This window comes from Macaca mulatta, chromosome 12, assembly GCF_049350105.2.
Source record: "Macaca mulatta isolate MMU2019108-1 chromosome 12, T2T-MMU8v2.0, whole genome shotgun sequence".
Classification (NCBI taxonomy): domain Eukaryota; kingdom Metazoa; phylum Chordata; class Mammalia; order Primates; family Cercopithecidae; genus Macaca; species Macaca mulatta.
This window is the reverse complement of record NC_133417.1, coordinates 71,434,419-71,460,959: the sequence shown is the minus strand read 5'-3', so window position 1 is coordinate 71,460,959 and position 26,541 is coordinate 71,434,419. Positions and strand designations below refer to the sequence as shown.

The 26,541-nt window shown below is 35.6% G+C and overlaps 1 protein-coding gene across 3 annotated transcripts in view; it reads left to right on the top strand.

The window, feature by feature from the left end:
• Positions 1-242: 242 nt before the first annotated feature.
• SCN7A (sodium voltage-gated channel alpha subunit 7) overlaps positions 243-26,541 on the top strand; it is a 102,643-nt gene continuing 76,344 nt past the window's right edge. For 2 of the 3 annotated variants that reach the window (XR_013402014.1, XM_077957143.1), the window contains exons 1-4: positions 702-845; positions 20,373-20,617; positions 23,729-23,847; positions 24,206-24,295. Coding sequence is in view for 2 of the 3 variants with exons in the window: in XM_077957143.1 (XP_077813269.1) it covers positions 812-845; positions 20,373-20,617; positions 23,729-23,847; positions 24,206-24,295 (488 nt within the window). In the remaining variant the exon portion in view is untranslated. Of the gene's footprint in view, positions 606-701; positions 846-20,372; positions 20,618-23,728; positions 23,848-24,205; positions 24,296-26,541 lie in introns of those variants that run through there. The other variant, XM_015110281.3, reaches the window with a different exon arrangement.

Here is a 26,541-nt window from a genome sequence, read left to right as displayed (position 1 = left end):
CGCTCTTCCTTTTCCTCTCCCCCTTGGCTGTTCCCTAGCCCCTTCATTCCCTCAGGCTCTGAAGACCCTCTCCCCTCTTCCCCTCCTCATCAACCCCCACTCCTCTTCCTCCCTCCCTTCCCGGCAGCGGCTGGAGGAGACGCCACAGCTGCTGCTGTTACTGCCGCTGCAGCAGGTCTCTGTCAATATCACCCGGCCACGCGCGATCTGGATGCTGAAGTCGCGCACTGGCCTGGAGATGAGGGCGGGGGAGAGAGTGGAGTGGCCGGGAGAGGGGAGGGAGGAGTGGAAAGGAGACGAAAACAGCTTCCAAGCAGCGGGCGCGGCTCAACTGGACATCTGGGCAGGAGAGGTCTCCGGGTGAGCGGCTGGAGAGCCGCCCCAGGGAGTCGGTGTCTAACTGGAAATTTAGTGGGCCCATTTACTGCAGAGCCGCAGCTGGTGAGGGCAGACGCCAGCCTAACAGCAGCTTCTCCACAACTAGAGCTCAGAAAACCCGAGAGATCCGTGGAGAAAGAGAAGCCCAGGAGGAGGAAAGGGCTCCAAGGAGCCCTGCTCCTGAAGATTCCCTCAGGCACTGGTGGAGACCTGTAGCTTCGTAGCAAGTAAGTGCGTTTTTCTTGCTGCTGTGTCCTTAATGGTGATAGCCGCTATCTGCTGCCAGCCTTTCCCAGCCACTCCCACCTGCCCCATCCCATACACACCCTTAGGGTTCCCAGCAGGAGGATAGAGATTTTAAATTTTGAACGTGCATTGAGAGAGTTACTTCAAGAGTACACTTCAAGAGCAGCCGTAGTCTGTGGGCGTTTGCATGGCATGTGCAGTCAGTTTTCTAATTCCATCAGGTAAGCTTTTGAAACCAACATTCTCTGTTAGTGTAAAATTCTAGACACCCTATATGACGATGACTTACATTACATGATACAATGATAGTATAAAATGGAGGAAAGGTTATGCAGATTGGTGTACACTTCTAGGAATCCTATCTCTTATTCTAAATAACAGAGATTTCAAGACTGATTTTCCCAAAAGAATAGTCAGTATAAAAGTAGAGGCATTGATGTGATTGGAAGCAGCGTGGTCGATTTAGTCAGTTGGGCATTTTGGTATTGACTAGATCAACAGAGATATGGTGGTGGTGGTTGTTTTTGCATTGTTTTGCTCTATAAAATGTGTATCTTCTGGAGGTTTTCTTTTACAAGTGATAGTGTGACTGACTGTATTAGCTTCAAAACTTATGACTTTGGTCAAAACAAGACAAATGATGAGCACATGTGGAATGACACACCGATGGGCCCCTTTCATTAATGAAAATGATGGGTTCCGGTTTGGATATTGGACTGAAAAATATCTTGAAATGGGAAAGAGTTTGGGTGGGTGATGCTTCTTGTGGATACTTTCCCCCACTGCTGTTCATTCAGGAAAGCAGTTTATGACAAAGTAGAAGGAAACTGGGCCCTGTAATAAACAGAATCCTGGGAACCATACCTGCTATGACTAGCCTTAATTAAAGATTCTATAATCCAACTGCTGTTTTTACAAGACAGACCTGTAAGGAGTGATTTGCTGAGGCTACCTGGCAATCAGTAATTGAGCGGGAAGTCCAATGAAGAAGTCTTTGGGATTTAGAACTATAAAACTTGATTTCAATTTGGGTACACATTAACCCAATTATTTAACTTGAATAAGCTTTATTTTCTTTATTTATAAATGACACTCAAAAAGTCTTGATAAAAACTAATTGACAGAGATGATATAAAGGGTTTATGAAAGTAATATGTATAACTGTTGATTGCATAAGGGATTATTCTGTGTATTTATCTGCTTCACTATGCTGGTTTTCCTTCTAAGTCTGATTCAATATAAGCATACAGAGGACTTTGACATGCAGCTCTAGAATGCACTAGAGGAAGTGAAATTCTAATCCATTTCTTGCCACCTGTACAGTTTAAAGCATATTCTAATCTGAAAGCCTTTATCCTCAAAAAAGTGAAAAGTGTGTGCTTTGGATAGCTTTGCATATTTAAATACCTTGTAATATTCTCCAAATATGCTTTACCCTCTCTCTTTCTGTTTTTTGTTTTAAATTTGATTTTAGATGTGTAGTTCTGTTTTCTGGGGATGAAGCCATCACGTATATTGGATATTGCTGAATGTATTTGGTCCATTACTTAACATAGGAGAAATCAAAGTTTAGGCATAAATACTCTACTCTTGACTGCAGAGATTAATTAAAGTCTTGCACCTGGGGGATAGGTACTGTGAGTCCCTTCTTTCCCATGGATATGTTTAAAGTAATAGAAGAAAGACCTCAATTTGAACATGGGCTCAGGAAAAGGGGTCAACAGATCCCAGATGGCACACAACCCTTAGACCTGCTGCTGCATATCAGTCTCCACTGGAGAACTGGAGGCAGAGCCAAGCACTTCAAAACTGGACATTCTGTCTCCATAGCCTTGTGTGGTAGATGGTTTGGTAGGGGATATATACTCTCACTGATTTTCCCAAAGTAGGATAAATACCTGTCTAAAGCATACTAGAAATAAAAATAACAGTATTTTCCCCAATCCCTTACTCAGGGATTGGGAAATCGACACTCCAGCCCTAGATCTCATTGGGTTGAGATATGCATCACAACTGGGGTATTCAGAGATTGACTCACCATCTATCTACCACCTTAGGCTCCCTCCTGAAAGCTTATGGTAGAGGCATTGGAGTAAAAGGGACATTCTTGATTTCTGGGAGTCTGATCCCATTATTTCCACTAACCATTTTCAGTATTTGTCAGTGTGAGAAGAGCATCTATAACCTCTGCCCACCCCTACCCCCACCCCAGATATCAGCAATGCACAGTCACCCATTGTCACATGAGAAAATCTTGTACAAACAGATACCACTTTTCTTTTCCCGCGTTGGTTCCTTCTCTTCTATTAGTGAGGACTAACCACCCAGACAAGTGAGGTCTCATTGCAGCAACATGGAAAGAGGGAGCCTTTGAGTTGAAAGATAAGATTTCATCTGAGGGCTTCAGAGGTTATTTTTCAGTTGGTGAGTATTTCCTGACCCAGCTGAGATTATCATTTACATACATTTGTTCAATTATTGTTTATTACAAATGAGGCTCCATCTTCTTATATTCCATCCTGGAATCCCTAGCAAACAGGTATCCCTGTTGTCTCTGCAGTATTTGTAATTGGCTTGACTCAGCCTGGTGCTGGATAAGGATAACCAGCTCAATGGACGGCTCTGATGGTGGTGTGAGTCAGGTGCCACACTGACTGCCTAGACATCAAAGAGCTTGATAGAAATGCAGAATCTGGGGCCCCACTCATGGAAATTCTGCCTAGAAAGGTCTGATAGTATGATAGGGCATTTGGTTTTAAACTACAACAGGAGGTGATACTGATTTGGGGGCCCTAGACCCTGGGTGAATATATTGTGTTGAGTAGAATAGTCTGTCTTTTCTATTTTAAATGCTAAGGTGAGGCTTCCAGTCCACCAGCTGCTCACCCTCTGAGTTCTCCCAGAGGCGACATGGTCTAAGCACTTGATTACAGGTTCTTGCCCATATCTACTCTCTTTCTCTGGCCCTGGGGCTCTATGTTGGACATTTTTGCCCAACTCAGAGTGAGATAAAAACTAAATTATGCTCACCCTAATATGTTTCAAGGCACCTCTCTAGTTTCTCTCCAATTCGAGAAGGGGATGGACATCTGTATTTTTGGTTTCACATTAAGCTTTTGGGAGTGTTGCGGGGAGGGTGGGTTGGAATCCTGGAAAAACATACAGACATTTTTGGAGTTGTTGGAAGCAGAGGTAAATAGCCAGTTCTAAGAAGCCTCCAGGGTTTCAGTAAATGTGCCAGTTCTAGATTTTTTTATTTCAGAAAATGCCTGGATCAAAAACTTTTAAGAATTATAATCCAAACAAATGGCAGTGCAAATGACAGAGTCTCCTTTTTTAAAAGTCTGAATAATGTTCCCTTGTGTATATAAACTACATTTTCTTTATCTATTCATATGTTGATGGATACTCAGGTTTCTTCCATATCTTGGCTATTGTAAATAATACTGCAGCAAACATGGGAGAGCAGATATCTCTTTGACAAACTAATTTCAGTTCTTTTGAATACACATCATTTGTGACAACATGAATGAACCTGGAAGACATTATGCCAAGTGAAATATTCCAGGCATTGAAAGACAAGTACCGCATGATCTCATAGATATGTGAAATCTAAGAAAGACAAATTCTTAGAGGTAGAGAGTAGAATGGTGCTTTCCAGAGACTGGGGGTGAGGGGGTGAATGGGGAAAGGAAAGATGTTGGTCAAAGTGTGCAAAATTTCAGTTAGAGAGGAGGCATAAGTATAAGTGCTCTATTGAACAGCATGGTGGTGATAGTTAAATAATAATGTGTTGTATATTTCAAAATCCTAAAAGAATAGATTTTAAATGTTTCCACTACAAAGATAAGTTTGTGAGATAGTGGGTATATTAATTAGCTTGATATAATCATTTCACAATGTGTGTGTATACGTACATATATATATACACTCTATATATATATAAAATAGCATCACCTTGTATCCCCTAAGTATATATAATTACTATTTATCAATTAGAGATAAAATAATTTTTAAATGGCAGTGCATATTTATGCTTTTGAGAAAGTTGCTTACTTACCACTTTCTTTTGCAAGATAACATATTCTAGGAATTTGTTGGCTGAAATTGTCAGAGTGAGAAAGTTGAGTCTAGAATTAAGTGGACATATTGAAGAATAGAACCTGAAGCCAAATTGGACTGACTTGGAAGCAGAACATAGCTGCAGTCAGAATCCAAGGAGAAAGTAGCAAAAGTCAATTAAGTCAGCCTTAATAAACTGTTTGCCACAGACAAGTAAAAAAGTAGGCATCAGATAATCAACTCCAAATGGGAGGTAACCAACCCAAGTGAAAAAAATAATCCAAAAGCAAAATCCAAGTGGGTTGAAGTCAAGAGGTATTTAAAGAACGTTTATTCACACAGATGGCTGCAAAATTTCAAGTGGATTGATGTCATTTTAGTCAAGCTGTCCTTTATTCCTCAAACTTCAGTGTGCAAATTTTCCATTTCTGGGCTTTGATAATACATATACATGGTGAGTTATGTTCAAGTAGTATAGAAATATTAACTGGAAAGCAACAGAATCCTCTGACACCTTTTTGGACTCTTTCTGTAGATGTAACCACTTTACTCATGTCCAGAGGGGAAAACATTATGCACATGCTAACATATACAACTTTGTGTATATAATCATTATACAACATTTTATTCAAAGGTGAATGGTGCAAGTTGTTCTCAACTTTACATTTTCACTTAGTAATTGATTTGGTGAAACTTTCCATATGAGCACAGGCATATCCATCTCATTCCTTTTTGTAACTAACTAGTATTCCATGATAGCAATGTACTAGAATTTTTGTTATTAGATCCTTAGGGTAGATATTTTATTTCTACTCTTTGGAGTTAAAAGTATTATGTTATTATAAACATCCTTGCAAATATGACTTCTCAAACTTCAGCAAGGATTTCTACATGGCAGCTTAATTGCTGAGCCAAAGAGTACACGAAACTTTATTTAAGAAACTGTTGGTCGGGCGCAGTGGCTCACATTTGTAATCTCAGCACTTTGGGAGGCCTAGGTGGGCAGATCACCTGAGGTCAGGAGTTTGAAACCAGCCTGGCCAACATGGTGAAACCCCATCTCTACTAAAAATACAAAAATTAGCTAGGTGTAGTAGCACGAGCCTGTAATCCCAGCTACTCAGGAGGCTGAGACAGGAGAATCCCTTGAATCAGGGAGGCATAGGTTGCAGTGAGCCGAGGTTGTGCCACTGCTCTCCAGCCTGGGCGACAGAATGAGACTCCGTCTCAAAAAAAAAAAAAAAAAAAAAGGAAACTGTTGACAAGTAGCCTTTTAAAAAACTGCGCCAAGTAATATTCTCACCTGCACTGTGTGAGGGTAGCCTTTGCCTCCGTATCCCAGCCTGTAAATGGTCATATTCATTGAGATGAATCTCAATTATGTCTCTACAGAGTTGGACTATTAAAATTACTGATTGAGTAATTTTATGTATATCCTTTAGAATTTTGTTAGCTTCAGTCATCTTTCCTCATAGGTTTCTGCTTCCTAGAAGTCAATGATAAAATTTTCATAGCCTTCCATAAAAATTTTAAAAAGAAATGCATTTAATATCATTTGGTATGTAAGCCCTGAGGGGAAAAGCATTCTAGTCAGAAAGCTCTATGGGAGAAGGCCCTGCATTAGAGAATTTAGCTGTAATCATTATGGAATGTGAGAAAGATGAAATATAAGCCATAATGTATCTATTAAGTGCAGTCAAGTTGCCCAAACCAACAAAAATGTCAATATAAGTTGGTCACTAAATTGCTAAATTGGTCAGCAGGTATGAGTCTTAAATTCTCAACAATACAGATTATATACAATGGTTGCATTAACTCTGTATCTTTACTTATGCAAATGGTACCTTCTAATCCCGAGTTAACTTAGCCTTATTGTCATCACTGCTTTGGTTTTATACCTATCTAAATGTCATTGGTGCAATAGGCATGATACATTGTCCATATCTGATATACAGCATAATTGTTTCAAAGTAGCTTGAAAACAACTAAGTGAGAAGTCATTTTATCCTTATCTCCTGCTGCACACAGAATGAAATTGGCATTTGCAATATTATCCTCAGTCTATTGATCCACTGTCCTTACTTTTTTGTTTCATTTTTCTTAATTGATATTATCTTGCTCTATGGTCTACATTCTTAAATGTGAACCTCAATCCTTTTGGAATGCATTAAGAATATATATATTTGATATAGAACAGAACATTCCACAATTCTATCTGGCAAAGCTAATCTAACATTTGTTTTATCTCCCCTAGGATCAACTCCATTTTCTCAAAAAGCAGAGAGATTGATTCTTTAGGTGCTGCATTTTCAATTCCCTAAGATGGGAATAAATGGAAGTGAGGAGGCTGTGCCTGACCTGGGCAGTCATCTCCTACAGATGGAGAATCTGTCTCCACAGCTTGAGTGCATTCCTGGCAGGCTGTGCTCTAGAAATAAAACTGATGGACAGGGGAAACAATTGGGAATTGTGAGTAAGGAAGAAGAAAAACACTGACTTCTGGCATTCCTTTTCTTCCCCGTCCTTCATTGTCTAAGAAGATGCAGCTGCAGTTGCTGTTACGAAATGCTGTTGATGCAGCCTCTTGCATGGGAACGGGGCTCTCTAGAGAGAGCATTCGCTCACTGATTGGGTGGCCATGTAATTTATCATCCAACTCAGGATGTTTTGGAAAAGGAAAGGATGTAATTAATAGTTAATCCTCAACAACAGGCATAAACCCAAACTGCCCCCAAGTAACCTCGAACTTCAGGCCACATTACTTAAACATGAGATTGGATGGGTTGGAAAGGAGAGGACAGAGTGGAAGGGAAAAGACAGTTGTTATCCTGGAGGTGGGTGGGAGCCACGGGCAAAGGTGAATGTCCCAGTTGTGTTTTTTGATTTCAAACTTTAGAGCTGTTTTGCAACAGGTCCTCCACCATGTGAATGCCAACATTGCAAGGTCATTAGAGCTGAGGGAAAACCAGTGCCCAAAGATACGAAAAGAGTGTGGATCTTCTGGAGAAGGGCTGTTGCTGAACAGGTATATTTGTCTCAGCAACTCCTGTATATGCTTTATCTCTCATGCTCAGGCTATCAGATGAGAAAAAACAAACAAGAAAATGTAATGATGTGTCTGCTTGCTTTATAAAGGTGGTTGGGTGAAGCTTAGCTATCAACCAAGGCATCTTTCTGCCTAGCAGTCTGCATCAGATTCATCTCAATGGGCTGCAGCACAAGCTATTCTGAAATAGTCTGTCTGGATTGGGCCACTGGCTCCTAGATTTTCAATATTATCCGCAGGAGATTTCTGATATGCAGTTCAGGGCTTGCATGATTGAAATCACTTGTACTGAGATTGTCTTTATCTATAGCTCTCAGGACCAGCGTGTTAACCAGAAGTCACCATCCTCTCATCTTCTCTGTCCTCTTAGAAGCTCCAGGACTTGTGAACTGCAGATTTGACACGGTCACATCTAGTCAACCTTCCAGGGTCTGGTACATTGTTGAAGGTTTTGTGTCTATCTGAATCTAACACTGAGCCAGACTTGGTGCTAGAGGTTTATGAGTGACCTTATATGACACTGTTTAGAACTCTTCTGTCTATTCACTGATTTAGGGTACCATTTGTGGATCTATGAGCTTAGTTCCACTGCTGAGGAGAAGCTGGCAACAGTGAAGGGTCAAGGAAATCTACAGATTAAGGCTAACCACAGATTAAGAGGATACTCAAGGAGGTCAGCTAGTTCTGAGAGGTCCTCAAGAGTCCCAGGGAAGTCCTAGTTCTGGAATTTTTTAAACAGAAGTTGAGAGATCAGGTCTTGCATCTCAGGGGACCATTTTGTATCAAAGACCTCAGGATGAAGGGCAAGTTATAGTCTGGTTGCATCATACAGCCTCCTTTGTATTCCTCTGAGAAGCAGCACAGCCTACTTTTCTTCACTTGTTGAATCCTAATGTGGCCACTAGCCAGGAATTTTTGGTCAAAGATTTAACAGACTGGATCCACTAGAAATAGAATTCCAGGACAGTCCTGGCTCCCTTACAACTTGCTCTTTTTGATGAGATAACAAAGGATAATTTAGAGTTATAGAGGCTTATTTTGCAAAGCAGTGGAAGTTTTGAGAACATCTGGAGAAATTGGGAACACTGAGTTCTGTAGAATGTGGGGGTCAACCACTTTCCCAGGGCTACTGGTAGGGAATCAAAGATCTTTACTGTTTTGAAGCTTCAAGCAGCAACATTTTAGGCAGAACCAGCTTTACTTTTTATTCCTAGAAACCTCCCTTTCTATTGCCTTTATCACTGTCATACTCACATTTCTCAGTGAGGCAGGAGACCCTCAAAAAGATCTTATTCCCAGTGATTCGTGTCCTTTTCTAGTGTTTCAACTGCCACTAAGCCTTCCTTATGCTCATTGATCTTAGCATATTTGCAATCAAATGTGACAGTGTGATTTGCTTTGGTTATCTGGCACTGTTTGTGGACTTCTAATCCTATTGTGTCTGTTGACTCTCATTCTGAAGCTTAATGTCCTAAACTGTTCCTTCTCTCAAGAAGAGAGCTATTAATTGTCCCATATTATTGGGAGATTTAACACATAATCTGTAGAACCAGACCCACCAGTGTTTGAGATGATTTTAATTCCAGTCTCTGTTCCTCTTGAAACTAATCATTTTGAGAGATTAACAAGGTAAGACTTGGTTCTTATTTGTTTACAAGTCTGTATCCATTGTCCATAAATTTAGTGACTATACTTTATTATTTCTAGTGTATTGCTGCCTGGTAACATACTTGGCACTCAATAAGTACATGTTCCACAAATGATTGCTCAACAAATGAATGTCAAACTTAACAACTGTAGATAAGCTTATTGCCAAATATAACCCGCAAGAATAATCTCTTAAAGAAAAATTATAGCTTTTTAATATATCTGAAATAAAAATGTTAAAATATATAATTATAAAAATTAATGAATATGATTTTATTATGGAGAGACTTACTTCTTCACAACTTCTTTCTGCAAGATAGCATATTCTAATAATATGTTTCAAGGGTCCTGCGACAGATTAGGACAAGAGATATAAGAATGGATAGAGTTACTTACACAGTCTAGAAATCAAAAGCCAGCCTAAATCCTAGAACTGGGATCCAAAATAGATGAATCCTAGGTCAGGCAGAGAGATTGAGGAGCCTTAGGCAAAACTGCTGAACTGTGGGCAGAACACAATTGTAAGGAATCTAAAGATTAGAGCCATACATCGAAGTTATTAAGTTGTAAAAGAGTTGAACAATCTCTGTGGCAAGAAAAGGAGTTGGAGTAAAGAAAGTCATAGCCACACTAGAGTAAAGAAATGCAAATACAAAAAGTATCTGCCTGGGCACGGTGGCTCACGCTGGTAATCCTAGTACTTTAGGAGGCCGAGATGGGTGGATCACCTGAGGTCAGGAGTTCAAAATCAGCCTGGCCAATATGGTGAAACCCTGTCTCTACTAAAAATGCAAAAATTAGCCAGGCATGGTGGTGGACACCTGTAATCCCAGCTACTCAGGAGACTGACGCAGGAGAATTGATTGAGCCCAGGGGGCGGAGGTTGCAGTGAGCAGAGATGGCACTATTGCACTCCAGCCTGGGCAAAAAGAGCGAGACTCTCTCAAAAAAAAAAAAAAAAAAAAAAAGAATCCAAGACTATAAATGAGTTATGCAACAAATAGGGTCAAGCCTGAGCCAGTATTGAAGACTAGAGCTTGAATACTCACAGCAGTACATGACTGTTTTTTATTGGATATTACATCCGTCCATCTGACTGCCTCTCAATCTTCCCACAGATAAACAGTCTGCTCTTGGGACTTTAAGTCATTGAGTAATAATTATGACATGTTTCAGATTACACTTAGAATGAAAAGTGATATCATCAATTTCTTCTAAACCTGAGTGGAGTCTGGGAATCTAGAGAGAAGCATGCTATGCCTTATTTATCCAGCAGTCATCATCCATCAATCTCTACCCTTCAAGCTACAGCTCAGGACAAGAAAATACTGGGGCATCAGGTTGGCGGGGGTGAGGCATGCAGAAGGAAGAGAGTTTCTTAACAGCAAAACGTTTGACAGCGTGGTTGATTTTTTGTTGTTGTTTTTGGGCATCATGGATGTCACTTGCGGTCTACTATTATGGTCTTTATGGGTTGCAGGTTACAGACATTTGTTAGAAGATGAAGCAAATATGAACAAGCAACTCAAAATTAGCAAGATTAAAATCTTAAAATGATGAGAAAGGACATACAAATATATAAAGCAAGAAAGAATGTAAAAAGCAGAGCCCTTTGAGTTTAAAAATAAGAATGTTAAAATGTGACAGATTATCATTGTAATTTATTACTATTATTATTATCATTTTGAGTTATCAGTAAAAGAAAATTAAGTTCTGCATATCCTCTATTAAGGTAATATTTCCACTAAAAAGATGGATAAAAATAAAAATACAGTGCTTTAAAGGATTAGAACTAGTAATAGCTAATGTTTCTTGAGTGCAGAGTACCTGGCAGGCATTGTGCTAAGTGCTTTATATGTCTTAACTCATTCAATATTAATATTAATCTATGAGGTAGGTACCGTTATTATTTCCATTTTATAGAGGAGGAAGCTAAGGCATGGAGAGGTTAAACACCTTGCCTAAGGTTACAGTTAGAAAATGATAAAGCCCAGATTTGAATCTAGACAATTTTGCTCCATAATTAAATCTTTTCCCCAAATATTTATGATAAAATATTTCAAACACCTAGAAAAGTTGGCAGAACAGCAAAGAATAACTATATTCTCAATAACTAGTGTCTTCAATTATTATTTTGTATTTACTTGATCATATATCTTTCCCTGTGTCCATCCCTCAAACCATGCATCAATTCTTATTTTTTGATACTTTTCAAAATACATTGCAAACCACAGTAAATCTTATACGTAAACACTGTGTGATTCATATAAGTAACTAGAATTCAGTATTCGTTTGTTTTTTTGAAGGTAAAGTAAAAGCACAAATCTGAAGTGTACTATTTTATCGTTTTGACGAATGTGTGCACCGGTGTGCTGCAAGTCGCTAACAGGATATTGAACATTATCATTACCACAGAGATCATCACACCTTCGCAGTCAATTCCTACCCTACTCCCAAGATTAGCTTGCTCTCTTCTAGCACTTCATATAAATTGGATCATATAGTTTGTAGTCTTTGATATAAGACTTCTTTCACTCAGCACAATGTTTTTGTCACTCATTGTCATGTGTATTAGTAGTTCATTGATTATTTTGCTAATTTTATTCTATTGGATAAATAGACTTCCATTTTTATTTTTATAAATCTATTCTCATCTTGATGGACTATTTCCGGTTTTGGGTACTTATGCTTTAAAAAAAATATATTCCCATATATTTATTATTTTTCATTCTCTTCATTCCTTCTTAAACACAGAAATTTCCATCTGAAATATGTGAAAATATATTTATTTTGTCTTCATTCTTGGAGTATTTTTTCTGTATGTAGAATTCTAGTTTTAAATTTCTTTTTCCTTTGACACCTTAAAGATATTGTTATACTGTCTTCTGGTTTCCTTTTTATTTTCTGCTAAGAAGGCAGTGATCATGCTTAATCAATATTTCCTAATTTATAATGTGTCATTTTTTCCAAATTTTTTCAAGATTTGGCTGTGATATACCTTACTACTATATGAGCCATGTGACTTAAAACATGTATTAGTGATGATATATAAAATCTTTAGCCTTCTAGATTAGATTTTTAAATCATAAATTATAATAGGTAGGTGCTTTTCAATATGCTACCCTTGTAATCACTCCATAAAGAATTTCACACATTTTGCAGATGCACATAATCTTTTTATTTCTCTGTTTCAGCTATTTATATATTTATATAACCATACAACCATATACTATATATACATTAATATACACACTCATATGTACATAAATATACCTATTTATATTTGCATGTAAAACATGTACACGTACATACAGTTTAATTACATATATTAACCTCCAGATTTATATTTCCAATATCTGAATTGTTCTTTTAGTTGTTTCACATGTACCTCAAACTCACCAAAAAATAAAAGACATTATCTTTCCCTAATTTCTAAGCCGATGCTTTCCCCATAGTCCATATTCTTTATATGAATGACTGTCAGTCATACAAGCCAGATTATATAGCCTTCACTATGAGAACCCATTATCTATGTAGAAACTTAGAAACAAGCTATTAGTCTTTTAAAAAAATTTATTAAGATATCAAGAGACACATTATTTCCCAGTTAACACTTGTTTCTATTTTTAAGTCATTCTATATGTATTTAACTTTAAAATTCAATATAGTTACAGAATAACAAAAAATAATAGTAGTTCCTTTTAAGGATGAACTATAATCTTTTTTAGTGGCTGCACCTGAGATACCTGTTGACTGTTTCTCATGTATAAAAATTACACTACTGTGAACATATTTGAGTGCATAAATTGGTTTGACATTTGTACCCAAGGGTCAAGTCTCTGTTGCTTGAATCGCTAGGATAAAGTGTAAACACTTTTATTTATAAACAGTACCAGATTTCCTCTTAGAATAATTATACTATTTTATATGATCAAAAAAAGTTTGAGTGTTTTTTTCATACCCTAATCAGCACTTTACTTCATTAAACTAAGATTTCCATTTTAAATTATTAAAAATAAATTTATATATGATTGATTTTATAAGTTTTGTTATTTTAAATTTAAATTTTATTTTACATTTACATAGTCGAGCCATCTGGAATTTATTTTAATGCAAGTAGTACATGGAGCCAGGGATAATGAGAACTGCCCACTTCTGAACCTTCCTGTAGGTGTTCCACAAACAATGCAGTACAACAAGAAAAACAAATACAATATAATATGTACACAAAACTATGCAACTAAATATAACAAACCTACACAAAACCCACACTATCCGCATAACTAAAAGACAGCGAATACTCAATCTTTAAAATGCCTGTAAAAGAAAAGTAAACCCAAATTCATTTGAACTATATCTTATGCTCCAAAGCCTTTATGAAAATCGAGACATAGAAGAGAGAAAAAGTGATTGGTGGGAACTAACACTGATTCAGTGACTGATAGAATGTCCACCTAAGTGTGAATATACCAATGAAAAAGCATTTTTTACAAGCTTCCCTCTATCAGTTATTGAATATCTTCGATTTCTCTACTTTCTTCTGAAATAAACTAGTCAATTGTTATGTAGATTCCATATTATACTAATACTTCAAATTATGCTTAATCACAGTAACAAAATTGGCATGGGGAAATGAAATTATGTGATAAACTAAAACTACTACCTGTGCTCAGACAGGTACTAAGATGTAGCCAAGACCACAGCCAATGTCAAATGACAAAACCAGTCCAGTGGACGTAAATAATACTTCATCCTAAAACCACCAAAAATGTCACACTGGAGACAGCTGTAGGCTCCATTGATATTACTGCTTCCCAAATTGCTACTGAAGCTTCTGTTTCTCTTGCAAAAATGGATTATCCACTCCCCTCTTATTTTGTGTTTTTAGATCTAAATTCAAAATTTTGAGTTGGTTCATTGATTGGATTGGCCAGTCATGTGTTCACCTCTTATATCCATAAGAAGCTGGTCAAGTTATTATCTGATGCTTTCTTTCACTTCTATTGCAGTAGGTCTCCAACTGCAATTCCTACAATAATGAGTTCCCTAAATCCAGACAGTGGATTACCATGCTAGGCAGTACTATGTCCCCTTTAAATTAATGTCCTCTATTCTTGCTCACCTTCGGTTTTACAAAACAGAAAATGTTTTACTTTGACAACATTTACCTAAAGAAAATTTCTAGACACTCCCAACTTACATCAACCTGTCAGCTACTCAGTTGTGCATGTTGGTGGCTAAACTATCCCAGTGAGCTCGCTGGTTTTTGGACGTTTCTAAAGTAGCCATACAGAAGTATCAATTGTTTACACTTGCCCCCCAAAAGTATATATCATATGTATTTTTGCAGGGTAGTTTAAGTGTACCAACATTTAGATTTAAATACCTAGATTAGCATTTATTTCTACCACCTTTATAAAGAGCTATACAATGATGGAAAAGTCATTATACTGATCAAACACTGTTTCCCCATCCTTAAAATGGTAATCATAAGGAAGATATGTGAGAAGATAAGATAATTTAATTAGAAACATCTAGTTCAGTGCTTTAAAAATGGTACTTGGTAAGCATGGCCATAATCATAATTTCCATAAAGATTAAAATAAATTTTCACTCATACTTAAATTTGAAATTCATTTCAAGGAGAATTTTTTTTTCTATAAGAATTCACCCCATTTCCATGTACTTCTGCTGCTCCTGCAAATGTCAACTGATATTCAACAGAAATGGATTCCACTTCAGTCAACAATATAAAATATTGGTACAATGAATTTGTTAGTGTCCAAATCTGGACTTGATACAATTGACTTTTATACAATTATTGCCAAAAGCTTACTTTAGCTATTCAATTTTTCAGAAAGAAGTCTAATGGATGGATTAACTATTAATCTTTCTATATTTTTTCAGACTTTAGTGCTGTATTAAGATGGCTCACCAGAAAGCATAGTGCCTGGACCATATTACATAAATTCCCCACAGAAATGATTTTACTGAATTATGATTTAATGATTAATAATTTAACAGTCTGCACTCAACCATCTAGAAGTCGGATGCATGCCAGTTCCATTTGATAAGTGCTTGCATTTTTTTTTTTGCAGTATCACAGAAGGCAATGCCTGCTGTCTATTCATTCATTCATTCATCTAGTCAACAACCCAGGGTAGTTTCATTCAGCATCACAATTATCACTAAAACAGTCTTCTAGGATAAGTGACTGAGTTGAATGACAGAATCAGTACTGATGAAACCACTACTGTGGTCCAGGATTTCTTTGTGGTTTGATTGAATCTTTAAAACCTTGTGAGATATATGAGGAATCCCAAATTTTACATATGAGGAAAGGTCAGGTGATGTTACTAAGGTCTTATAGCTGGGGGGTGGCAAAATGAAGAGTCCAAGATTATTTTTTATGGAGTAGTAAAAGAAAAAAAAAAGGGATATTATACTAGGATTATGCAATAGGAAGACAGGCTGGCAAATTGGGTCTTGCGGTTTCGATAGAAGGTGTTTAAACCATTTTCATTAATGACAGCATCCATGCAAGAAGTTTGTAACCTCTTTTTGTGTCTTCTTTTAAGGCCAATGTTCTTAACTTACGTTAGTTTAGTAATATTTGTTAGCAATCAGAACGGATCCCTAAAAATATCAAAAATGTATTGATTTTGTTAATTCAGTGTTGCATAGTTTTAGTTAGCTAATATTTCAGTCAGACTTTTATATCATGTGAAACTGTGCAACAAATTCAATCCAATGATCTTAACCTTAGAATGTTCCAAAATTATAAGATGTGGAAATTAACAACCAATATTCAGATCTATTTAAATCATCCCACTGCCTGTCAAGAAGTATGTGTTTCCATGTTGGTAGTAGGGGAAGGTCTGATGTCCAAATCAACCCATTTCATTTTTGACAGCTATTAGAAAAATCTTTATTTTCTCGAGCCAAATCTCTTCTGGCTTCACCTCATTGATTCTCGTTCATATTTTTTGAACAACATGAAAGTCTAATTTCTCTTCGACGTTAGAACCATTCGGATACTTGGAAATAGTAAGATTGTACTTGAGTTTTTTCCACCTCAACTATACATTCTCCATTCTTTTAGCTTGTCTGTAAATTGTTCTATTTTACTTAATCAACCTTCTGGTTCCATTTGAAGACCCTTCAGTTTATGTACATGCCTTTTAGTTGTAGTGTTCTTGGATTACAGCACAGTAGAGAAGGACTGCCTCCTGCATCTTCCATCAACACAGATAGAGGTTATATTAGTGTTCTTGGCAGACACAAATTAGTATTGATTTGTATTGCAGTTACTATTAAGTAAAATCCCTTGACAATTTTCTCTGTTACAAAAGCATAGCTCTACTGTACTTGTGCTGATGGGTATTTTAGTCCAAATTTTGAAGTTTTACAAGTATTTCTATTGCATTTTTTCTAGTAAATTTGACTCACCATTCTAATATAGCAAATTTTATCACAGTTAAAAATTTATATTTATTTTCCATGTATTATGTGCCAGACACTGTACTAGGTATTTTTACTTATATTATTTTGATTTATCCTTATTTAACCTGAGGAGGAATCCCAATTTTATGACTGAGAAAATATGTTCAGGGATATTAAATAATTTTTTTTTTTATTAAATAATTTGACTGAGGTTTCTTAGAACATTAGTAACAGAGTTCAGGATTTGACTGTAGGTCTGAGTTCAAAGATCATGATTTTATTTGTTTCTACTAGGTTGTTTCTCTATCACAACCTAAATTGTTGATATGTTGAATAAGTCATATAGAATATAGATAACTTGGGTATGTTGTATCCATTGGCCACCAGCCTTTAGACAAAAACCCTGAGTCCTTATAGGCCTATCTTATTTTAATGCTGTCTAGCATGTATTTTTTCATCTTGTGAGACATTTTACAGTTTGACTTACTAAAATTCAAATACATATATTTTACTTCATTTTCCTTATTAAATAATCAAGTCTTATGGTGAGAAAATAGAGCATGAATAGGGTTGGTTCATGTAAATAAAAGTACCTGAGCAGCCAGTAACTGTCACAAAGCCCATGAATTTTTTCTTTGAAGAGGTTCAACAATCTTTAGTTCTTCACCCAGAAAATTTAGATATTCTCTTTTCACATAGAAGGAGGAGATTAGAAATACCAAGAAAATGTCAAGTCACAGTTAATTGCTAAGGCAGGAAACAAAACTCTAAAAGTATAACAGGATCATTCAGCAGTTGCCTTTGGGAGCATCACTATATTTTATCATAATATAGTAAAGAATGTTTATAAAGATAACCAATAAGTTATTTATAAATTATTTAATATATATCCAAGGATCTCTGTGTAAAAATATTTTGAAAGGCTATTTTTTTTTTTTTGAGACGGAGTCTCGCTCTGTCGCCCAGGCTGGAGTGCAGTGGGAAGATCACAGCTCACTGCAAGCTCCGCCTCCCGGGTTCACGCCCTTCTCCTGCCTCAGCCTCCCGAGTAGCTGGGACTACAGGCGCCCGCCGCCACGCCCGGCTAATTTTTTTGTATTTTTAGTAGAGACGGGGTTTCACTGTGTTAGCTAGGATGGTCTGGATCTCCTGACCTCATGATCTGCCCGCCTCGACCTCCCAAAGTGCTGGGATTACAAGTGTGAGCCACCGCGCCCGGCCTGAAAGGCTATTTTAAAGGAAAAAAGATTTCATATGTAAGAGAAAACTTAGTTATCTGTAGCTTATACTCATAAATTGTACTTATTCAGAGCATCTTCTCTCCCCTTAATGAAGTTTAATATGTGAAATGTGACCATATGCATGTTTGTAAATGTGTGTATCTATATGGTATCTATAGATAATCTTAGCAAATTTTTAACGTCTCAGATATTTAGAAATAAGTAAATTTTTAGGTGAGTTTTTATACCATTAGTCTAGGAAGACAACTCTAAGTAGATATATGTTGATCTTCCTAGTACATATTCTTCCCTTGAAAATTTCCTCGTGCCGTATCTCTGAAACATCTCTTGGGCTTAAGAAACAACTGCTATTGCAAAAATATCCCTGTCTTTGATTACAAATGACTGAACCAGTCATTTGTGACTGGTTCTTGTAAATGAATCCAGAGGCTGGGCTCAGTCAAAGTATATTTCTGTTTATCTTTTTTTTTTTTTTTGAGACATATGTTATAGGTATGTGGTCAGAACTGAAAACCAAATAAAGTTAACAGACTGTCAATATTTTTAGTCTATGTGCATTCTTAGAAGTAAGAAAAGGAAGCCATTCTTTAAGTAGAATGCAGCAGATACGAAAAGCAAAGCAAAACCCAGAAAACTTGATTCCACAAAAGGCATAAGTAGTCATCCCAAAATGTTATTTTCATCTTTACTTCTCATTTTTATTTTCCACAGAACATTTATGACACAGAAATGTACCATGTATCCTCCCCTTGAATGTCTACAAGATTGCGTTTTGTATATTTAAAATATATCCTGCTCGTCATTTACTTATGCTAGCAGTGAAGTCTGATTCTTGCAGTGAATGGTGTCCCAATAATATTAAATAACTTATCTTTTGCTTACTTTTAATTAATAAACAAGTAATGTGTTAAAGTATTTTTTGCACAACAGTGAAAATTGCACAACAGTGAAAAATTCTGAAGTAGAACATATGTGTGAGTATATATATGTGTGAGTGATTTCTGTCTTGGGAAAATCTTATGGAAGTAACTCAGCTAGTGCCAGCACCGTGAAAGAAAATACACAGATGCAAAATGTCACAATATCAAAACCAAAATTTATTATCTTTAATTGCAATAATAAAATTACAAAGAGTGTTTAGACAAACAAATGAATAAAAATCAATCAATTGACATTGAATAGAATCATTGGAAGGGTAAATTTTGACAGGAATTGGACTGGAACAAATTAGTAAAATAAAATGTTTGTATGTGTGAAAAAAGAACCAGGTTCATGAATGGGGAATTGATGCATGAAATTGTATTTAGTGAACACTACTTTGAGTTGCCTATAGGATATCTTGAAATAGGTAAAGACTAGAGTTGACATATGTGAAGACTACTGGAGTACCCCAAAGATAGAATTATAAAGATGATTACATTCAAGGACATATATAAATAAATAGTATTCAAGAATCATAATAGAAAATTGTTGAAAGAAAAATATTTTGTGTGTAAGGATTGATGACAGAGAGAAAAATACCATGAGTAATTTTCAAGGTGATTAGTTTGAGTTTTTATTTTTACAGTGGCTCACAGGTTAAAGAGTAATTCTAGTAACACAGAAAGATAAATAATTTTGTTTTTACCTGTTAAGTTGCTGCCTTTGGTGAAGTTACTATATAGACAGCTGGGGGAAGAAAGCATCTGGGAAATATTCTCATGTACTTGATAAATGTTTGTATGCAAAGAGTAATTAAAACTCTGTTTGCCCATGTATTCATCAGAATGATAGATATAGCAGAGGAAGAAGGCAAACCCTTAAGAGATATCAGAGTTAAAATTTGGGTTAATATTTGACCGATACTGTAATTGATTTTTAAAAAGTAATCAGAGATACAAAAAGAGACATGGAAGAGCAGGGTGCAGAGCCAATGCAGAGTAAGTTTAAAGAAGAAAAGTGTAGTCAATTGTTAAATGTGTCTCCCAGGGAAATAATTGGATTTGACCAGAAAAAGTATCTCTAGCAAAAAAGATCTTTCTAAAAAAGATCTCTTTCATTATAATGGAGAAGTTGAAAGGTAGATTTCAGTAAAAGAAAGAGTTTAAAACAATGAATAAGTGAAGTATATTGAGTTACTCGTGAAATTACAAATTAAGTTCGATATTAAGTACAGTAAAACTCAGGACAACTTAGATTTCTACAAAACTAAGGAATATGTTGTTTAAATGCATGCATTCGGTTTACTGGTCTCTATTTTTCATGTCCCAACCTTTTGTACTTTTATGGTTTTATTAGTATACCCAACTTTAATATAGAATTTTTTGCAGGTACAAAATTGGAAATGTTGGCTTCACCAGAACCTAAGGGCCTTGTTCCCTTCACTAAAGAGTCTTTTGAACTTATAAAACAGCATATTGCTAAAACACATAATGAGGAACATGAAGAAGATTTAAAGCCAAATCCTGACTTGGAAGTTGGCAAAGAGCTTCCATTTATTTATGGAAACCTTTCTCAAGGAATGGTGTCAGAGCCCTTGGAAGATGTGGACCCATACTACTACAAGAAAAAAAATGTGAGATTTAATTGAGATTATTTTGATGACATTTTTATTATTTTATTTCCAGACATTAAAAAATGTAATTGAGATAGGATACAAAAAGATAATGAAAAACAGGGCAAGATCTGATTTTAAATTATACAGAACTACATAAGATGTCTCATTTTGGGAGCACACATATTGGAGATTTTTATCAAAACTGATATCTTACCTGGTTAGGTAGTAAATTTTGGATTACTTTACTTCATAATATGTGTATTAGTATGCCTTAATGTAAGTGAAATATTTTAAGGGAACATGATGATTGTCCATTTGTGGTTTTCAATTTTAAAATGCCTGTAAAATGCCTAGAATGTGCTCAACAATTTAAAATGTTCAATATGATGAGCTTACTCAGAAGTTAGAAAAGTAAATACAACCCGTATGTTATTTATCATTTTTATTCATTCATACATGCATACACTTACTCCTTATCTCCAGAATGACTTTAGGCACCTGCTACTATATGTCCAACCCCAGAACAAGCACAAAATGTTAAATATGAAAATAATCACATTTAGAAATCAGAGATTGGTGTGAGCCAATGAAGCTGAAAGAATCATTAAGGATCCTGCAGAATTTGAGTTATAGCTTAAAGAATACTTCAAAGTTTTAATAAGGGAAAGGGAAGACCTATGTGTAGGTAAGAGCAGAGAATGATTCTGGAAGGAGGAAAAGAAAAAGTGATGCTATAACTGGAAACTTAGCTGTTGCAAGTTGTGAGATATGAGGTGAGATAATGGAGATGTCAACATGGATTTAATATGGTGATCAAAGGCTTGATGCAATGAATATAATGTTTAAGTAGCATTAACCCAACAGATTTCTAAATGACTATTGCATGGAAGAGACAGGATTAGAAAGATGAAATAACAGAGAGAGTAATCCAGGACTGAAGTCAAGAGGAGACAGAGAGAACAAAGCTGAGAGGAAACAGCACGATTTGACTGGCTAAAAATGCCAAGGTTTTCAGCGTAGAGGAATGGGGATGCCACTGACAAAATGAAATAACTAGAAAGAATATCAAATTTGGGGAAGGTGACAATTAGCTTCATAGTGAAAAAAATTAATTTGTAGAGCATTCAATGATATTATCAAATGGGTGACAAGGAATTGCACCACATTCTCTGGATGGAAGACAAAGTGATTTTTTTTTAAATAAATTACAATTCTTTGGAATACTTGTCATGGTGGAAGAGTATTGACATTTTATGGTAGAAATGTATATATTAACTTAAAAGACTCCAGTATCTCTGGTAGCCTCCATGGGCATTATGCAGCATTGTTATAATATACATGCTTAATCTTGAGAGCATTTTAATGAAAGTATAAGTTAAGCCCTCATCTCAATTACCTCTACATTCAGTTTTTGCTATGTTTATGTCATAATAATTGATATGGCACAGTAACCGTAGGGATAGGTGTAATATTGCAAAGTTCTGAGTACCCTGCGGTGTGTACAGACACGGTTGGTAAAGTGCTAGTTGTGTTATTGAAGACAAAACCAAATATTTTGAAAAATAAACCAAGGCCCAGATTTACTCTTGGTCTAGTTCCCATGAAACATCTGGAGCAAGAACTGCACAGATAGCTTGGTATAAAAGTGCTGTTATAAATGACAATTTATTTGAGTTATATTAGGTTTATTCTGTTAAAGGTGGCATAAAATAAATACTTTTATAATTAATAAAACAATTTCAGCTCTTAAATTGGGAGATTATTATATCTGAAATTACTCATTACAATCACATATATTACATCTTGTATGAAGTTTGAGATTGTTCTGGAAAATAGCATGAAAAGCACATTTTAAAAAATCAGATTTACTTCGGCTCTTTTAAGTTTTTATTTTCTGTTTGCATTTAAAATAGAGGGAAGATAGCTACAGTATAGGTCAAAGTGTTCACAGATTGTGTGTTAGAAAATATTTTATTAAGAAGAATTATATCACAATTTGGTTTCCATTTAGAACATTTATTCATGAAATATTGTTGAATATATATTTATACTAAGTAGTCTATTTTTCTGTATATATACAAAATAGAAATAATCACCTCTGCATAACATATAATACTGTAGCATCTAATAGATTAATATATAATTTTAGTATACTATAATTTATTGGGCTTCAGTATGTTATATATTATAAATTATAAAATATACTCTTTTAGACTGTAAGCTATAAAATATTTGCTAATTGTATTTATTTATACCCCACAATAAAATTTTTCCAAATGGATATATAGTGGATATATATATACACACTTTCAATGAGTGCACATATATATATCTCTCTACACACAAATATAAAAATATACAAACTTGCTCATATGCAGGTATATATATATACACATGAATATATATTATATATACACACATTATATATATACACTTGAATATGTATGTACATGTTCATGTACATACACAAGGATGTACACGTATTTAGATATATGACTCAATTTTAATTTCGGAATATTTCTGATATTTCATTATTTTTTGTTAGAATTTTAATGCTTTAATATCTCAACGTATTAGGTTTACATGTTATAAATTTCTGGTTTAGATATATGTATGTTAATGATATCATGCAAGTTTGGTTTGATTTCATAGACAATTGTTAAGAATTAAAGTACTATTTCAATTCATTGACTCTTCTTTGCTACCATAATCCCACATTTGATTTGCTCTAAAATAAAATCTAACTTTTAGCATTCATTACGTTCTCAGATACACCGGCTCCGGCACTTTTAAATGGATGTTCGTGAGCCATTGGGATATTGTGTTCTTCCTATTCTGTTAGTTCTCTAAGGAGACCAGAGGTTGGCTTGAGACAAACAACTTTCTTGGGTGTAACAGTAGCAAAAAACCCAAAAAAGCAAAAATGGTAGAGAAACAGACAAGCCTCAATGCGAATAAAAACATCTAAAATCCTTCCATTTGACTTAGTCTATAAAAATATATATAAAAAAGAAAAGTATAGCTGTTAGAGTCGAAGACTATAATGATGATTGATTGACAATTTGTTGCATAATTGATGAGATTGTGGTTCTGAGTTCTAATTTCACTTGATCGCTTTTCTTCTTACAGACTTTCATAGTATTAAATAAAAACAGAACAATCTTCAGATTCAATGCAGCTTCCATCTTGTGTACATTGTCTCCTTTCAATTGTATCAGAGGAACAACTATCAAGGTTTTGGCACATCCATATCCTTTTCTGGTGACTTGTTGACTTTAAACTGTGCTGACATTAACTGCAACTATACTGTTATTCAACTATTTCTGCAGTATTTTTCTCTTTTCAATTTATGTCTCATGTTAGGTCATATTGAAATCTAGATTATACTTCATTAAGTGTTCCGCATTTGAAAATACATATAAAGTATATTTTCTAATATACACACCAACAGTAAATATTAACAAATATTAATGCCCATTGTTCAATAAGATTAATATTTTTCAACATTTAAGAAAATATTTTAGCTCAATGTATATAAATATATATAATAGAAATATATCTTTTCCAATATTATTTATTAACTATTATTCCTTGACTATAAGCTACCTTTTTCCGACTGTTTATTCTAATTAGTGTCCTGCTTGATTGCATATTCATGTCCCTGACTAATTTGCCAAAATGGAGACCAGTATTAGAGTATGTTATATGATTATTTTATACATATCATATATAATTATATATTTTTAATATTTTACATTTTATTTTAATAATATTGAATTATATAATACATTATATTTTATATTATAATAAATTTAATATTTGTTAATGATAAAGATAATATTTCAGTGCTTCACATCTACTTTTTTTGCTGTTGCAATCTCATTTCTGATTTGCTTCTAAATCAGGTAACTTTCATTCCTTTTCATTCATTAAGAAAATCCCTTTCTCCCTTTCTGTTCTGTTCCTCTCTTTCTGAAGACATACCCGTCATCTGGCTTGCATTAGACTGTAAGGATGGAAAGACCCATTAAATTATCTGGGGGAAAAGGCTTTCTTGAAGTTACCTTTTGAGCTTTTATTAAAAATTTATTTATTTATTTGTTTATTTATTTATTATTATTATTATACTTTAAGTTCTAGGGTACATGTGCATAATGTGCAGGTTTGTTACATATGTATATTTGTGCCATGTTGGTGTGCTGCACCCATCAACTCGTCAGCACCCATCAACTCGTCATTTACATCAGGTATAACTCCCAATGCAATCCCTCCCCCCTCCCCCTCCCCATGATAGGCCCCAGTGTGTGATGTTCCCCTTCCCGAGTCCAAGTGATCTCATTGTTCAGTTCCCACCTATGAGTGAGAACATGCGGTGTTTGGCTTTCTGTTCTTGTGATAGTTTGCTGAGAATGATGGTTTCCAGCTGCATCCATGTCCCTACAAAGGACACAAACTCATCCTTTTTTATGGCTGCATAGTATTCCATGGTGTATATGTGCCACATTTTCTTAATCCAGTCTGTCACTGATGGACATTTGGGTTGATTCCAAGTCTTTGCTATTGTGAATAGTGCCGCAATAAACATACGTGTGCATGTGTCTTTATAGCAGCATAATTTATAATCCTTTGGGTATATCCCCAGTAATGGGATGGCTGGGTCATATGGTACATCTAGTTCTAGATCCTTGAGGAATCGCCATACTGTTTTCCATAATGGTTGAACTAGTTTACAATCCCACCAACAGTGTAAAAGTGTTCCTATTTCTCCACATCCTCTCCAGCACCTGTTGTTTCCTGACTTTTTAATGCTCGCCATTCTAACTGGTGTGAGATGGTATCTCATTGTGGTTTTGATTTGCATTTCTCTGATGGCCAGTGATGATGAGCATTTTTTCATGTGTCTGTTGGCTGTATGAATGTCTTCTTTTGAGAAATGTCTGTTCATATCCTTTGCCCACTTTTTGATGGGGTTGTTTGTTTTTTTCTTGTAAATTTGTTTGAGTTCTTTGTAGGTTCTGGATATTAGCCCTTTGTCAGATGAGTAGATTGCAAAACTTTTCTCCCATTCTGTAGGTTGCCTGTTCACTCTGATGGCAGTTTCTTTTGCTGTGCAGAAGCTCTTTAGTTTAATGAGATCCCATTTGTCAATTTTGGCTTTTGCTGCCGCTGCTTTTGGTGTTTTAGACATAAAGTCTTTGCCCATGCCTATGTCCTGAATGGTACTACCTAGGTTTTCTTCTAGGATTTTTATGGTATTAGGTCTAACATTTAAGTCTCTAATCCATCTTGAATTAATTTTCGTATAAGGAGTAAGGAAAGGATCCAGTTTCAGCTTTCTACATATGGCTAGCCAATTTTCCCAGCACCATTTATTAAATAGGGAATCCTTTCCCCATTTCTTGTTTCTCTCAGGTTTGTCAAAGATCAGATGGCTGTAGATGTGTGGTATTATTTCTGAGGACTCTGTTCTGTTCCATTGGTCTATATCTCTGTTTTGGTACCAGTACCATGCTGTTTTGGTTACTGTAGCCTTGTGTAGTATAGTTTGAAGTCAGGTAGCGTGATGCCTCCAGCTTTGTTCTTTTGACTTAGGATTGTCTTGGAGATGCGGGCTCTTTTTTGGTTCCATATGAACTTTAAAGCAGTTTTTTCCAATTCTGTGAAGAAACTCATTGGTAGCTTGATGGGGATGGCATTGAATCTATAAATTACCTTGGGCAGTATTGCCATTTTCACGATATTGATTCTTCCTATCCATGAGCATGGTATGTTCTTCCATTTGTTTGTGTCCTCTTTTATTTCACTGAGCAGTGGTTTGTAGTTCTCCTTGAAGAGGTCCTTTACATCCCTTGTAAGTTGGATTCCTAGGTATTTTATTCTCTTTGAAGCAATTGTGAATGGAAGTTCATTCCTGATTTGGCTCTCTGTTTGTTACTGGTGTA